This window comes from Canis lupus, chromosome 16 (genome assembly GCF_003254725.2).
Source record: "Canis lupus dingo isolate Sandy chromosome 16, ASM325472v2, whole genome shotgun sequence".
Lineage (NCBI taxonomy): Eukaryota > Metazoa > Chordata > Mammalia > Carnivora > Canidae > Canis > Canis lupus.
The window spans coordinates 37,706,651-37,721,656 of record NC_064258.1 but is presented as its reverse complement, the minus strand read 5'-3'; the positions used below and the strand labels follow the sequence as shown (position 1 = coordinate 37,721,656).

Sequence of the window (15,006 nt, the reverse complement as noted above, 5' to 3'; positions counted from 1 at the left end):
TAAGATCCAGAAGATAATCACCATGTGGCATTCTTTATAGAGATGTGGCAGTGAGTTTACATGAAGGTAAAATAAAGCATTTGAATTTTTTTTTTCTTAGAAGGAAGTCTTATAACTCAGAATCAGTAAGAGGTTGATTTTTTTTGCAATGTCAATATAAAGACACATATAAAACTAGTATGAGCTGAAATAAATGCAATTTAAAAGCAATTCAAGTGATGCCTGGGTGACTTAGTGGTTGAGCACCTGCCTTCAGCCTGGGGCGTGATCCTGGAGTACTGGGATCGAGTCCCACATCGGGCTCCCTGCATGGAGCCTGATTCTCTCTTTGCCTATGTCTCTGCCTCTCTCTCTGTCTCTCATGAATAAATAAATAAATAAAATCTTTAAAAAATAAAGAAAATAAAAGCAATTCAAGTAATCATAATATACTCTAATTCTTGGTAAGCAGAGAAATTACATTACTGTAATTCTATGTCATAATGTTGGACTCCTTTAATTCATAATACACTGGAATTTTATACTGTGAAGAATAAACAATAGGAGAATAGAATGACAAAAGGAAGAATAAAAGGAATAAAAGAATATGAAGAATACAAGCAAGGAAATGTCCTTGCTAAATATCTTCCTAAAGTTTTAACTGTGTCTAAAATTTATTTTACCAGTAGATATTCTATCCTTTGTTAGACAATATAAATTTTAGATATATTATTTCTTTGTACTTGTATTGGTGATGTATCCTTATTGATTTTGCTATAGAATTAAAAATATTTTAACCTTCTGAAATCATGACACAGAAAAAAATCTGAAATCATTACATTAAAAAAATTCTGAGAGCATCACTACTTCCTCTTCCCATTCTCTAGTACTTTTTCTTTCCTGTCTTTCTTGCCAAAATTACTAGTATAGCCAACTAGAGCCAAGTGGTCAACAAAAAATAGAAAGGAAGTAATTGAGAGAGTAAACCAAAACAAACAAATGAACAACTCCAAGGAAACATATTCGAAGCAACTTGAAAATAGCTTGAGGAAAGTATACAGAGGGACAATTAATTTACTAATAGGTAAGAGTCTATGGGCATACTTTTTAGAAGAGGAAAGAGACCCCTACCCCAGTGGAGCTGTTTAACTTTTTTGTTCCACTTCAGCAGGACAGGTCCCATCCTGTGTGAATCTGTATACTTTACTTCCATCTCTCCTTCCATACCAGAATCAGGGATCTACTCAATCCCCTTTTTAGCAATTGTGAAAATGCTGTCCTAAGATCACAAAGCTATTAAGGGGCAGGACTGAAATAAGGTCTGTCTCTGCCTTAGTCTATTTGGACTGCTTTAACAGAATGCCATAGACTGGGTGACATAAACAGCAGAAATCTTCTTTCCCAGTCTAGAGGCTGTGAAGCCGAAGATCAAGGTGCCAGCAGATGTGGTGTCTGGTGAGGATTTACTTCATGGTTCATAGACACCATCTCCTTGCTGAACCCTCACATGGAGAAGGGGCAAGGACTACCCCAGGTTCTCTTTTATAGGGCACTAATCCCATTCATGATGGCTCACCTCTCATGACCTAATCACCTCCTAAAGGCCCCACCTTCTAATACCATCACATTGGGGATTAGGTTTCAACATGAGTTTGGAGACAAACACATTCAGTATATAGCATATAGCAGTTTCCTTTCTCACAGGTAAGGTGACTTTTCTCAGCCCAGGTGAAGAAATTTATTTCAGAAAGCATAGTTAGTAGTGAGATTCAGTAGTTAAAAATGAAAGAAGGTACTATTGTGTTAGTCAGAACATTTTTCTTTCCTCATATTCACTTCTTGTTTTATTATACCCTTGCCCCTTACACATTTATTCAACAGTATTCCCCCAACAGATTGATTTTACTCTGAAAGATAGTGTATATATTTGATACATATCAGGAGTTGTAGAGAAATAGTTTCTGAACATCTTTGATTGCTAATCCCATTAGCAATCTTTGATTGCTAATCCCATTAGTTTCTGATATATACATTTATTTATAAATACACATACATTTACTTATAAATTTTATCCATAAATCACTGTGCTCTGTATATTAGAAAAAAGAGAAAGTTCAAAGAGCTAAGTAAATAGACATAGATTCTAAGATTTTCTTCTTGCCTTCCAAGGCAATCTCCACAAATGGAGATTGGAGATAACCAATTTGAAGAACTGTCATTGTGATCTATTGGTCTACCAAGCATTAATAGATATCTAACTGATGGTGCAAACAACCTTACCTTGAACCCTTTGGTTGAAAATACTTAACAATTTATCACAGAGGAGATTCTCAACCAAACTGAATGTAATCCTAAGGGTTCCAATTGTAGGAGCAAATTAACAAAATTGCCACTCGCACCAGAGCAAATGTACTCAAGACGGTCATGCTAAATAAACAAAATTCAAAATGAAAACAGAGATTGGCAGCATGTAACCCATATGCTAGGTGTTATTCATTGGGAAAAATAGAAACCATCTATATAGTCCTCAGAGTTACCAAACTTTCATACTACAAATTTCGTCATGGGCTTTTGGATACCTAGATACATAATGGAAAACTCCTTTTGTGGAGTTACAGCCCTTTAGGCAGACCTATTATGCCAGGGTAGGCACTGTCATTCACTTAACCTGTTGTGCTGTTGCAGGGGCTAGGTCTCTCACAGGACTTAACCAAATGGGGTTTTAATAGTTTCCTTCCTGTTCCAAAGACCCAGATCTAAGCATGGCATTGACTCTTAATAAACATTTCATTTCCCATCATTAGTCATACTATTTCGAGAGAACCTACTAGCTAGCACTTTGGGTAATCCTAATGTTCTAAGTACTCCAAAGGAAGCTTAAATGAGTTGTATCAGCAAATAAGAGTGGCCATAAGACCACAGGCTTAGAAAAGAAGGAGTCCCTAACATTAGATCAAAGTGTATGGGACCTAGAAACATTATAACATTAAAATTTTTGCTTGCATTAAGAAAATTAAAAACTATAAATTAGACAAAATTAGATAAAAACTCTAATACATTATCAAAATGGGATGGTTTTCTTAGATGGACAATATTAGGGACATACTTGCATGGAAGTCTCTACCTTAATATACAAACAAGAGTCCCCCAGGTCAAAGAGCAGCTCCACCAATGGCTGAAACTAGCTTTTTATCACAAGAAAAAGGAACTAAGAAGCAATCAACGCATAATGTTGCTATCCTCATTTCTTTTATAATTCCCAGCAGGATCTTGAAAAAAATCAATAAACTTCTCATATTCCCACTCTCCCCATCTGCCAAATTGAGATAACATTAACTATGATATACAATCCTCACCTCTCAGTCAGAAGAGACTTGGATTATTTGAAATTTGTAGAAATAAAACTTGAGGGATTATTCTATAAATGGTGAATTTTGAAAAGCACTTCTGCGTGGAATATTTCTTCTACTACAGAACAAAAACAAAAAATAAAAATAATTTAAAATTGGCAGTGTATTAGATGGTTTTTACATCATACCAATGATATGTGGCTGAGACTCATTTATAAGGAGTCGAAACATCTTCACAATGAAATTTGATGTAATGAGTTTTTAGAAATGAGGAGTCAAGTTGCCACCCCTACTTTGGAATATGGTTAAATCAATAATTAAAGCCCACCTTGCGGGCAGCCCCGGTGGTGCAGCGGTTTAGCGCTGCCTGGAGCCCAGGATGTGGTCCTGGAGACCGGGGATCAGGTCCCACATCGGGCTCCTTGCATGGAGCCTGCTTCTCCCTCTGCCTGTGTCTCTGCCTCTCTTGCTCTCTGTGTTTCTCATGAATAAATAAATAAATAAATAAATAAATAAATAAATCTTTAAATAAATAAAGCCCACCTTGCTTGAAAATATATAGCTGTGCTCCACTTCTCTGAGGTATAAAAGTTACATTTATGCTGGTAAGTTTCCTTTTGTGTGTGTGTGTATATATATATATATATATATACACACACACACACCTCTTAGGAGGTTAGGTCTATGGACTGTTCTATCAAATGGAACCTGTGCTTAGAATAAGTAGGCTTTCACTGCTGAGATGAGCTACAGTGAAATACTAGGAGGATTTTTTTCGAAAGAGCATGTCACAGAGGAGAAGGAGGGTATTTTAGAACACTTTGGAGATCAGACTTGAGTACCCTATTATTAAACAGTATGTGTTGACTAGGCCTTGGTTATCTTGACTCACTGCCCTTCAATTTTCATAGCTGGGATCATCTAAAACCCATCTGAGACTCAGGCTTCTTCCACACCATGGGCCCAGTGGCCATTTTATTTGACTAAGATTAAAGAGCTTTGGCCTGTAGCTTAGTATCAGCTGAGCGCACATAAGCCCTAATGGGTCATTATCATCACTGTCATTAATTTATGAGCAATCAAGTTGATCGGGAGGCTAATGAGCTTTGAATGCAGACAGCCCTGGGTATGAATCCTAGGTCTGCCATTTACTCTCTGAACGTTCTCACACCTCTTCTTTCTGCCCTCCAGTTTCCTCATCTCTAAAGAGGAAATAATAACACCTCTAAGGGTCTATCTATCTACATGTCATAGGTATTCAACAAATGCTGTTTCCCTTTATTGCTCCCTTTCTTTTCTGTGTTTAGGTATAAAAAGACTTCATGCCATTACAGCCAGTCACTTTGCATGACTCATACAATCAGTTATTGATATTCATGCTGGGAATGGTTTTATGTTGTAAATCTAGACTGGAAATTTAGGTGAGGTTGGTGTTTAAGAGGAGCTAGGAATCCAAGCTACCTTTTCCTTCTTGGTGCTCCTATAACGCTTTGTACACACTTCTATCATAGAACATGTGACACTATTTTGAAATGATTTGTGGTCAGTGGGATTTCTCCTCAAAGACAGAGTCAATGTCTTATTCATCCTCAACTTTTCCACACCTAGCTCAGAGTATATAGTTCACTACTTGTGCTATGGTTACTTCATGCTGTTCCTCTACAAACCAGACCTGCCTTGGTCAACCTGACCAGAAAATGAGTCAACCTGTTTCAAGATGCCCAGACCTCTTTGAAGGAGAAACACATACGTGCACACATGCACATGCACACACAGATACATGCACACACAGACTTTTGGTACTTTGGCAGTCCAATTTTTTGAGATTTTTTTTTTTTTTAATGGAGAGTTTTGCCTCGGAAATGGCTCCCTCGGGCACCGAGGTCTACATACCTCAGTTAGTACTTGTTGCCTCCTGATCTATGACCACCCCAGTGATAAGGCAAAGAAGACAATATTGATCAAGACACACATTTTCAGTTGGAGAGACTCATGAGCTTTAATAATTTGGGAACAACGTGATTGAAAACACCTGGGTTACTAATAAGCAGTGCCACTAGTGTTCTAACTTGTGAGCACAATCACGCTATTATAATGATCATCCTTTGTATAATTAAGTTGTCAAAGCTGATGGGAAAGAGGTTGCAAGCTGTAGAAATTTGGAGACTCTGGAGATCAGTGTGGGTTGAAAATGATTTCATGTATAAAAATAATTATGTTAATAATTAGTACTCACATGGTACCTTGCAATTTACAAAGTGCTTTTACAGCATTTTCTAATTTTGCAAAGGTTATGAACTAGCCCTTAGATAGTATGTGATGCCAACAGTAGGCCGCCATGCCAAACCTTGAAAGTTAAAAGATGGCATTTAGGGGATAGTGAGAGGGAAGAGGAGCAATGCTGCACTACAAAGCAGAAAATCAGCCAAATTCATTGGCAAAGAAATAGATTTACTCGGCATTTTAGAAAGTCGAAAACAGATCTTGTAAAAGAAGCAGTTGGCCCATATTTTGATTTCACGGTGCTCGGCAGTTTTATTCTTTGGGGCAGAGTTTTGGGTGTGCAATTATAACGATGACGTTGGCTTCGTTGGAGCTGAAAGATTCCGAAAACCGGGGGACATGTGGACCTTCTTTAGAGGCAAAACCTAGAAATGTTTGATTAAACCACTTAAAGCAGGTAGAAGCGTAGTTAGAAGGGAGACAGGAGGAGGTGACTAATGTTTCCTTTAAAACCCAACATCCATTTCCTAGAGAGAATCCAGACAGATCTGCAGGATGCGCACTGCAGCCCTACCTTCCCTCCCTCCCCCGCAACCAAAGGTTGAACGCTGGAGGTCAGAAACAGCCTCCTCTACAACCGCGAGGCAATAAAACCCCAAGACGAGTGGGTCACATGCAAACGTGGATGCGAACTCACCTCCCTGCCGCCCCTCGCGTCCCGTCCCCCCCTCCCCCGCCCGCGGCTCTGCTTTCCCCCGGGAATGCCAGGTGGAGCTGGATCGCCCGGCCAGGAGGCAGGTAGTAGAGAGGCGGGCGGCCGCGCCTGCACCGAGCCCAGTCGCTGGCGCCCGCGGGGAGCCGCAGCCGCCCCCCTCGAGCCTCGGAGGCCGCCGGAGCGAGCGCGCGAGCGTGCCGCGGGCCCGCCTGCGAGCCCTTCCAGATGGGGCCGCCGCGCGCGCCTGGCCGCGCTCCAGGAGGCCGCCCGCAGTCGGCGCTCCCCGGCCGGGCCGCAGCGCGAGCCGCGGGGCCGGCGTCCTGAGGGCGCACGGCGGTGCGCGCCCTGCCCCGGGCCCGCCGAGGGCGCCCGCAGCCCGAGCCCCAGCCCCAGCCCCAGCCCCAGCCCCAGCCCAGCCCGACGGGGGCCCCGGGGCGCGCGGCATGGCCCGGCCCCCGAGAGCCCCTCTCCGGAGGTCCTTCAGCGACCACATCCGAGACTCCACCGCTAGGGCCCTGGATGCGATTTGGAAAAACACCAGGGACAGAAGGCTGGCAGGTGAGGGGCGAGCGGGGGCGCGAGGGGGGCGTGCGGCACGGCAAGCCATCCAGGGCCCAGCCGCAGGTACCAGCTCCGGTGACTCAGGGGCTCACGGGCTGCAGAAAAGTTCGTCACTGTCACGCCAGTGCTTTCCAGCTTTCCATCTCCTTTCCTCTGCTATTTCACGTCGCTGGGATGGTTGTGGGTTTTTTTTTTTTTTTTTTTTTCTCTAATGCCTCTCTGGTTTCTGGCCTGCTTATTTCTAGATAAGGTTTTATGGGAGGTGTGTGTGTGTGAGTGTGTGTGTTGTTCTTTTTTTTTTTTTTTTTTTAACCTTGAAAAGAAAAGCAAGGTCCTTTTGAGTGTCAGGAAATCATTGGCGATGAGCAGCTGCAGCGGGAAGCACCGAGCTCTGTAGCCCTGGTGGGGTCCCCCGTGGGGCTGGTGTGGCCCCAGGTGGCCTGGTCTCTGCAGGAGAGCAGCCTGGAAGGTCTGTGTGTCAGTGGAGTAATCTGCGCTGCTGCCCGGGCGAAAGCCGGCTGGTATTTCCTCTGGCAGCCTGGAGCTGCTCTGAGTTCCAAGAGGGTGTCAGGTATGCTGGAGGCAGGCGTTTGAAATATAATAAAACATAAATACAGTGGTGCAATTCAGATGTGCTAGGGCTCGTGTGACATTGCAACCAAATGGCAGATGGTGTTTCAAGGGGGACACTAAAGAAACAAGGACTTCTGCTTTGGTCCTGGTATTAAGAGTATGAATTGATAGAAAAAGCAGCTAGCAATAAAATAATCTCTCTGAATTCTAGAAACGTATCCTACTCCCGTTTCATGGCTCCTCCTTGTTGGCTCTGCAAGTCCCTGTATTTATGTCATCTACGTGAATCGGTCAGAGATGATATTTTCTTAACCTTTTTGGTTAATCCAGTAGTTTTTCATACTCGCTGTGAAGTTCTGAATTGTTAAAAATATTACACGTGGCCTCCAAGTGTCAACAGATTTCTGTGCTGTATGTTCTTGATAAAAGGTCCTTTGACTTTCACATCACAGTCCTGACGTGACTTGAAGAGAAATTTAAGGGTTGTGATTGTGATAACCGATTATGAAGATAACATGCTAGTTATATTCGCTTGTGAGGCTGTAAGCTTGTCCTTAATGCTCATGAAAATCTTTCTGTTTGTTAAACTAAACAATATTGCCCAATACAGGGCAGGGTAAACAATGTCAAGTCTAATCATAAAGTAGGGGAGACAGGGCAAAATATTTTAAACTTAGCCATTTTATTATGGTTTCAAAATAAATATGATACCTTAAAGAAATCCAACTTTCTGATAAGTTTTTTTTTTAAGCTGTATTATCTAGTGATAACAGTTTGCAATTGGCCAGAGGAAGTTTAAGAAATAAGATATAGGACTATAAAATCTACAACTATAACTGGTTGGCTCTTTAAAAAAAAAAAAAAAAAGTAGATCTTTCATTGCTGTCTTCTTTGACAGATCCATTGTTACAAGTGGAAAGGTTCCACAAATAACATCTTATTAAAGACAACACAAAAATATCTTGTGGTTTGGTGTTTCAACTCAAGAGTAAGACTAAATCAAACACTCCTGCCTCCCAAGGTTCCCCTTATATTTTCATAAAGGATGAGATTTTGATAGCTGTTGACCTCCTAGAATAAGGATATTATCCCTGGAAAGTCACTTCCTCCGTCTTGTCATTTGTCTGCATGTGTGTATGTATCTATACACACACACACACACACACACACACACACATCCATACATAGAGTGTATATGGGCTCAAAAATGTAGCAGCGAATGAAAAACACTTAAAAGTAGTTACTTTTTATGTATGATGAAAATTAAACATTTCCACAGCTCTAACAGCAAATAGAAATTTACCTGCTCCAGGTCTGCTGAAGAAAGAAATTCTTTATATTGCCCAGCTTTCCTAAGATGAATATGACCTATTAGGTAATTCACACAGTAGAGAATCCAGGTACTATACTTGAAAAGAAAGAATTTTGGCTTCTACAACTGACTGATTACTGCGGAATTGGACCCTTTTCATGCCTCCCCTGTGCTTGGCACATGGCTCATAGCTCAATCAGTGTTTGTCAGATGGAGACCAATTTGGTGCACATCCAGAGCTCAAGAGCACTTACTTTTCTCCTTCCCCACAAACTTCTCTGTACTCGAACTTCCTCCTGACCAAAGGCTAACTAAAAGCTGTGAATTATCCACAAAAAGTCACTTCTCTAAACATCAGATACAATCTTTGTTATACATCGTACCCCTTTGCCCTCTGTTGCAGATTGGAGGGCAGTAGAAAGTCCAAATCTCCTGCTTCACTTGATGTTGTGAAATTAATGAAGTGACAGATAAATAAGTGTTTTGAAGCCTCTGAGGAAATACTTCTTTTTAATAGTACCTGAAATGGTATTTTCATGATGACCATTACTTTGATGACTTTCATCAAATCTCTCAAAAACTAACTTGAGATTGCAGTTTCTTCCAGAGGTTTAACATGTTTGGCCATGGGCCAAAGTTTTAGGTTTCCTTGTTGGGTATTTTCTCTCTCAATCAATCAATTTCACTGGCTCTCCGTGTGTGTGTGTGTGTGTGTGTGTGTGTGTGTCCCTCTGTGTCTCTCCCACACATGCAAATACACACACTCTCCATAACACAACTGTCCCTAGTTCTTCTACCCCAAATGATGTCATGTATGAAAACCATCACTTATATTTCCTTACCTTAAAATCCCTTACATATAAAACAAGGAGTCTGCCTATTATTTTCAAGGATCCCTATCCTTATGTAAACAAAATACAGAATTGCTGCTAGGAAAAGACCTTCAAGCTGTAAGGAGTGATGGAACAGACTGTCTTAATTGTATCCTCCTTTACATGGAATTGCCTTTCTCTGTCCAACCACAACCCACAGGGTTTCCTTTACTCCTTTTCTCTCTCTCTCTGACCATTATTCCCAAACCCATAGGTACACAGTCTCTCTCCTAAAAGCAGGAGATGGGGCCTCATCTTCTGGTGACTCAGCTGGCTAAGCATCTGACTCTTGGTTTTGGCTCAGGTCATGATCTCAAGGTCTTGGGAGTGAGCCCTGTGTTGGGCTCTGTGCTCAGCAGGGAGTCTGCTTGAGATTCTCTCCCTCCCTCTTCCTCTGCTCTTCCCCCCAAAAAATAAAAATAAAATAAATCTTAAAAAAATAAAAGCAGAGAATGGCATCTAGTTTTCAGGAAATTACAACTTTGAGGTTAACAGTGGGTGATGGAAAAGGTAGATAGCCCTACTCTGGACGAATTGTCCATCCATCATGAACCTCTTCCTTGCCCCTCACAGCTCCTCTCCTCCCTCCTCCCTCCCCTTGGGTACACAACTCCTAGGCTTTGGGGTGTATTTCAGTCGTGAAAACCTGTTACCATTATAATACTCTTAAATAGGGCTTCTTAGCCTTTTTTGTGCTAATGGATCTTTTTAGCATTCTGGTGAAGCCTGCAGATCATTTTTCAGAATAATATTTTGTGATGTATAAATAAAATACATAGAATTATGAAGGAAATCAATTATAGTGCAATATAGTTATCAAGGTATTCCAAACACAAAATTGTGGTATAGTAATAGAAAATGAATGAGATTACATAATAGACTCTGATGTTTAAAATATAGGGAAATAAATATAAGTTAAATATTTTGTAAAGATACTAGTGTACAGATGGTTATTGTTAGCTAGAATAAGAGCATTAAACTCTACAATAGTCTTTGATTCATCTCCTTGTCACTAACCATTATAGATAGAACACTGGGGAGCAGCATCCATATCTAGGTCAGCAATGTGCAAACTTTCAACTTTACTGTTCGGTGGCTGAATGGGGCCAGCAGTGACGTCATGTGAACATCTGTGGATGTCCATTGCACAAAACCCACAATCACGTGTGATCTGGAGCAAGTTTGTTAACCACCAAAACTGTGGAGTAGGAATGAGTATAAATGATATTTTGTGATATTTTCATCAACTGTGTCTGATATGTGAAAGTCTGGTTTCTGTTGGTGACAAGTCACAGGGACAGCTAATACCATTGTGCATGAGATGAGGGGAGTTGACAGTTTGTCCACATTCATAATTTAAAGAAATGGTAAATTCCAATTAGAGTTTCATGCAAATAAAATATGAAATTTGTCTTCATCCAAGTTCCTAGGCACTCTGAATTCTACTTGTAGACCCTAGATTCAGAATCCCTGCAGCGGTTTAGCACCACCTGCAGCCCAGGGTATGATCCTAGAGACCCGGGATCGAGTCCCACGTCAGGCTCCGTGCATGGAGCCTGCTTCTCCCTCTGCCTGTGTCTCTGCCTCTCTCTCTCTCTCTGTATCTCTCTCTCTCTGTCTCTCATGAATAAATAGATAAAATCTTAAAAAAAAAAAAAGAAAAGAATCCTTGCTTTATCCGTATTGTAACTTCCAAGTACTTCTAGTTAGACATTCTCATAGACTGGGATGTTGGGCTCTCCTATGTGAGATGGCTGGAATACATTGATGTATGTCCAACAAAGCTCTGCAATCAAGTTTGGACTGATGTGCCAATAAGACTGCCGCTAAGGAAAAATAAGAGACACTAACATTCAGACTGGAGAGAGAGAGGCTAAAAGAAAGACAAAACTCCCAACTACACACATGTACAATAGCTTTCACCAGTTTGCAAAGTGGAATAGATAAATAAACCAAAAAGAAATTAAATATCAGCCTTTATTTAATGGCATCCAATAAGGTAAGAACAGCTTATACAGCGTAAGCCACATTGGTTGTTTAAAAAGTGTTCAATCTAGTCTGTAAGAGAAATATGACATGTGAGGGAATAAAAATGTAAAAGCCTCAGCCTGTTGTGGGGCATGTGTCACTACTTCCAAGGCTAAACATTTTAAACAAGGAAGAAAACTGAATTGTCTATGAAGAAGGTGGGAAAATTTAGACAAATCTCAATCCAAGTGAGATTCAATGGACATAGAATAAATTCAGGTATCTACACTAGGTTGGATCCCATGGGGTATTCTGTTGAGTGTTCAGTATCTTGTCTTTTGTGAAATAAAGTTTTACATTTCAGCTGACCAGGTCTCCAATTCACCAGCAAAACGAATGTTTGACATGCTCTGTAGTACTTTGGCTCTCAATTCAATGGGGCATCAGGAATTCTGGCCCACTTCCCATGATGAGAAACCACAAACACTGACTTCTGTGAACTGTCTTCTGCTCATTGGTTCACAGTGAAAAGCAAGTAAGGGCATATATAATGCCTTTTAACCAAGAATGATGTATGCCTCAAAGTATGCAGGCTCCTCCAGTAAACAAAGACTTCCCTGGGTGTATGCAATACTATGTAACATTTTAAAGGGTCTGAGAGACCACCATTAACGTGCTTCATGAGACCCTGTCACATTTCTGGAGGGTAGATGTAGCATGTATCTATTAAAATAGATATTACTCTTTTAATAAAAGAGAAGTGTGTTGATGTCGAGGTCAGCTTTGATGAGAGAAAACATAATATATTGGCTAGGAGAGCTGACTATGACATCAGACTTCCGGGTTGGCTCTTGCACTGGATAGCTTTGGGCAAGTCAGTCTGTTTCTTACCAATATAAAGAGGATGAACATAGATAGTACTTATGTCATAAAATTGTTTCAAAGTTTAAATGAGTAGAGTACTTAGAAGAGTCAGTGGCATATAGTTAAGTACTTCATCAGTTTGGTTATTATAACGCTTCTTTTCTTTTCCCTGTGCCCTAAATCCATAGAAGCTTCACCCTACTAGCATGATACCGCTATAATTTGTCTAAGTCTATTGGGTGAAAGTAGTTCAACCAATCCAAAAATAGAAAATAAAAGATAAAATATCAATGCCAAATGGAATTTATTTCCGTACCTCTGGAAGGAAAAAAAAAGAAAAAAAAGAAAAGAAAAAGTCTAATGAAGGTGACTTCTGTGAAGACCTTGTTGAATTCCAAAATGAGATGACTGGTGAAAATAACTGTTTTTACACATCGGTGAAGAAATCAGCCCTTGCATGTGACTTTGTCAAACTGCATATACAATATCTGAACGTCTCCCCAAGCGAGTTGGAACCTGCTTTGAAAATTGCTATATAGATGGAGCCAAACATGGAAAAGATCAACAACACAAGCAGGCTGGGGTTTCAAGCACGTGGCGCAGCTGTGGTATGGGAAAAAAGTATGCTAAATGTCAGGGCTGCCACTTGAAAGGGATATTTGGCCACCTCCCTTTCTGGAGCAAAACTTCTATGACTTTCTTCATTTAAAATAGTATGTGTAAAGCATCTGCAAATTTTGCCAAAGGTCCGTATAATTATAATAACAAAACGTGTCCAAGGTCAAAGGCATGGTAGAAGGGATATATTAATTAGTCACAGGTATGCTTAAGGATCTGAAGCTAAATAATAAAGTCAAAACTTGACCTAAAGGAATACTCTACTGCAAGTTCTCTATTTAAGAGGAATTAATTAAGGTATAGATTGAAGTTACACTTGTTATTGTATATGTTCTCCAATTTCTGATTATAGTCACTTTCTTTTAATAATAATTTATCATTCTTGTTTATTGAGGTATAGCTGACACACATTGTTTCATTAGTGTCAGGTGTATAATATAGCAATTCAGTAGCCCTATGTGTTAAGCTGTGCACAAGTGTGACTACTGTCTGTCCCCATACAATGCTGTTATAGTACCATTGACTATACTCTCTATGCTGTACCTTTTCTCCCCATGACTTATTTATTCCATAACTGGAAGCTCCCCTTCACCTATTTTGCCCATCCCTGTGCCCCTGCCCCTCTGGCAGCCATCAGATTCTTCTCAGTATTTATGGGTCTATTTCTGTTTTTTATTTGTTTATTCATTTGTTTTGTTTTTTTAGATTCCATATATAAAAGAAATCATATAGTATTTGTCTTTCTTTGACTTATTTCAATTAGCATAATACCATCCTATTCATATTTTCTCAGTTGGCAAGATCTTATCCTTTTTTTATGGCTAAGTAATATTTCATTATAGATATAATAAATATCACTTTATAAAATTATATATATATATATTTGCCACTTTTCTTTATCCATTTATATATGACTGGACACTTGGGTTACTCCCATATCTTAGCTATTGTAAATAATGCTGCAGTAAACATAGAGGATCATTTGTCTTTTCAAATTAGTGTTTTAATTTTCTTCGGATAAATAGCAATGTAATTACTGGATAAATACCAGTGTAGTTACTGGATCATATGGTATTTCTACATTTAATTTTTGAGGACTCTCCATACTGTTTTCTATAGTGGCTGCACAGATTTACATTCCCACCAATAATGCATGAAAGTTCTCTTTTCTCCACATTCTCACCAAATATATTTCTTGTCTTTTTGATACCAGCCATTCTAACAGGTGTGAGGTGATATCTCATTGTGGCTTTGAATTGCATTTCCCTGGTGATTAGTGATGTTGAACATCTTTTCACGTACCTGTTGGCCTTCTCTGTGTCTTCTGTAATCTGTCATTCTTGAAGGAAGAGGGTATACCATCCAGAAGGTTCATGCTGGAATTGTTTGTGAGTGATAGTGATGATGAGTTTGCACTTTTCCTTCTGTGCTCTTTCCTTATTGCTTGTGAACAACTTGTGATACTTTTGAAGAATTTGCTTGGAATTATTGATGAAGACTTAACTAAAGTTAACTGAAGACCAAAGTGATCTATCCCCTTAATCATTAAATTCATGACTGTAGTGCTACTATTGCACTTATCAGGCACAGCTAAAGATTGAGCACAGAATATGAACTAAATGTGGCACTTGGCAGTAGGTGGTCATTACCATTTGGATGCATTCTTTATGACAAATACTATAATGACAGTAATTAAGTTGTCATTTGAGTGCCTACTAAGTGCCAAAACCTAGGCTGAGAGCTCTAAAGAATTTTCTCGTTTAATCTTTAAAATAATCCTGTGAGGTATACACCACTATTTTTATTCCCATTTACATATTTTTGGTAATACCTTAAAAACCTATTAGTGAGTATCCATGGACAAAAATGCAAATCTGTCAGTCATTATTAATTAACCTCACAAAGATTTATCGAAAGCCTATTGTATGCAAAACAGTGTGCTAGATAATGGTTAACAAACAAGGAAGACGT

General features: G+C 39.8%; 1 protein-coding gene across 11 annotated transcripts in view; it reads left to right on the top strand.

The window, feature by feature from the left end:
• DLC1 (DLC1 Rho GTPase activating protein) overlaps positions 1-15,006 on the top strand; it is a 493,459-nt gene that overhangs the window by 309,727 nt on the left and 168,726 nt on the right. The window contains exon 1 of one of the 11 annotated variants that reach the window (XM_025475639.3): positions 6,678-6,825. The exons of the other annotated variants lie outside the window; for them this stretch is intronic. Within the exon in view, the coding sequence (XP_025331424.3) occupies positions 6,711-6,825 (115 nt within the window). The 5' untranslated portion in view covers positions 6,678-6,710. Of the gene's footprint in view, positions 1-6,677; positions 6,826-15,006 lie in introns of those variants that run through there. 11 annotated transcript variants of the gene reach the window in all.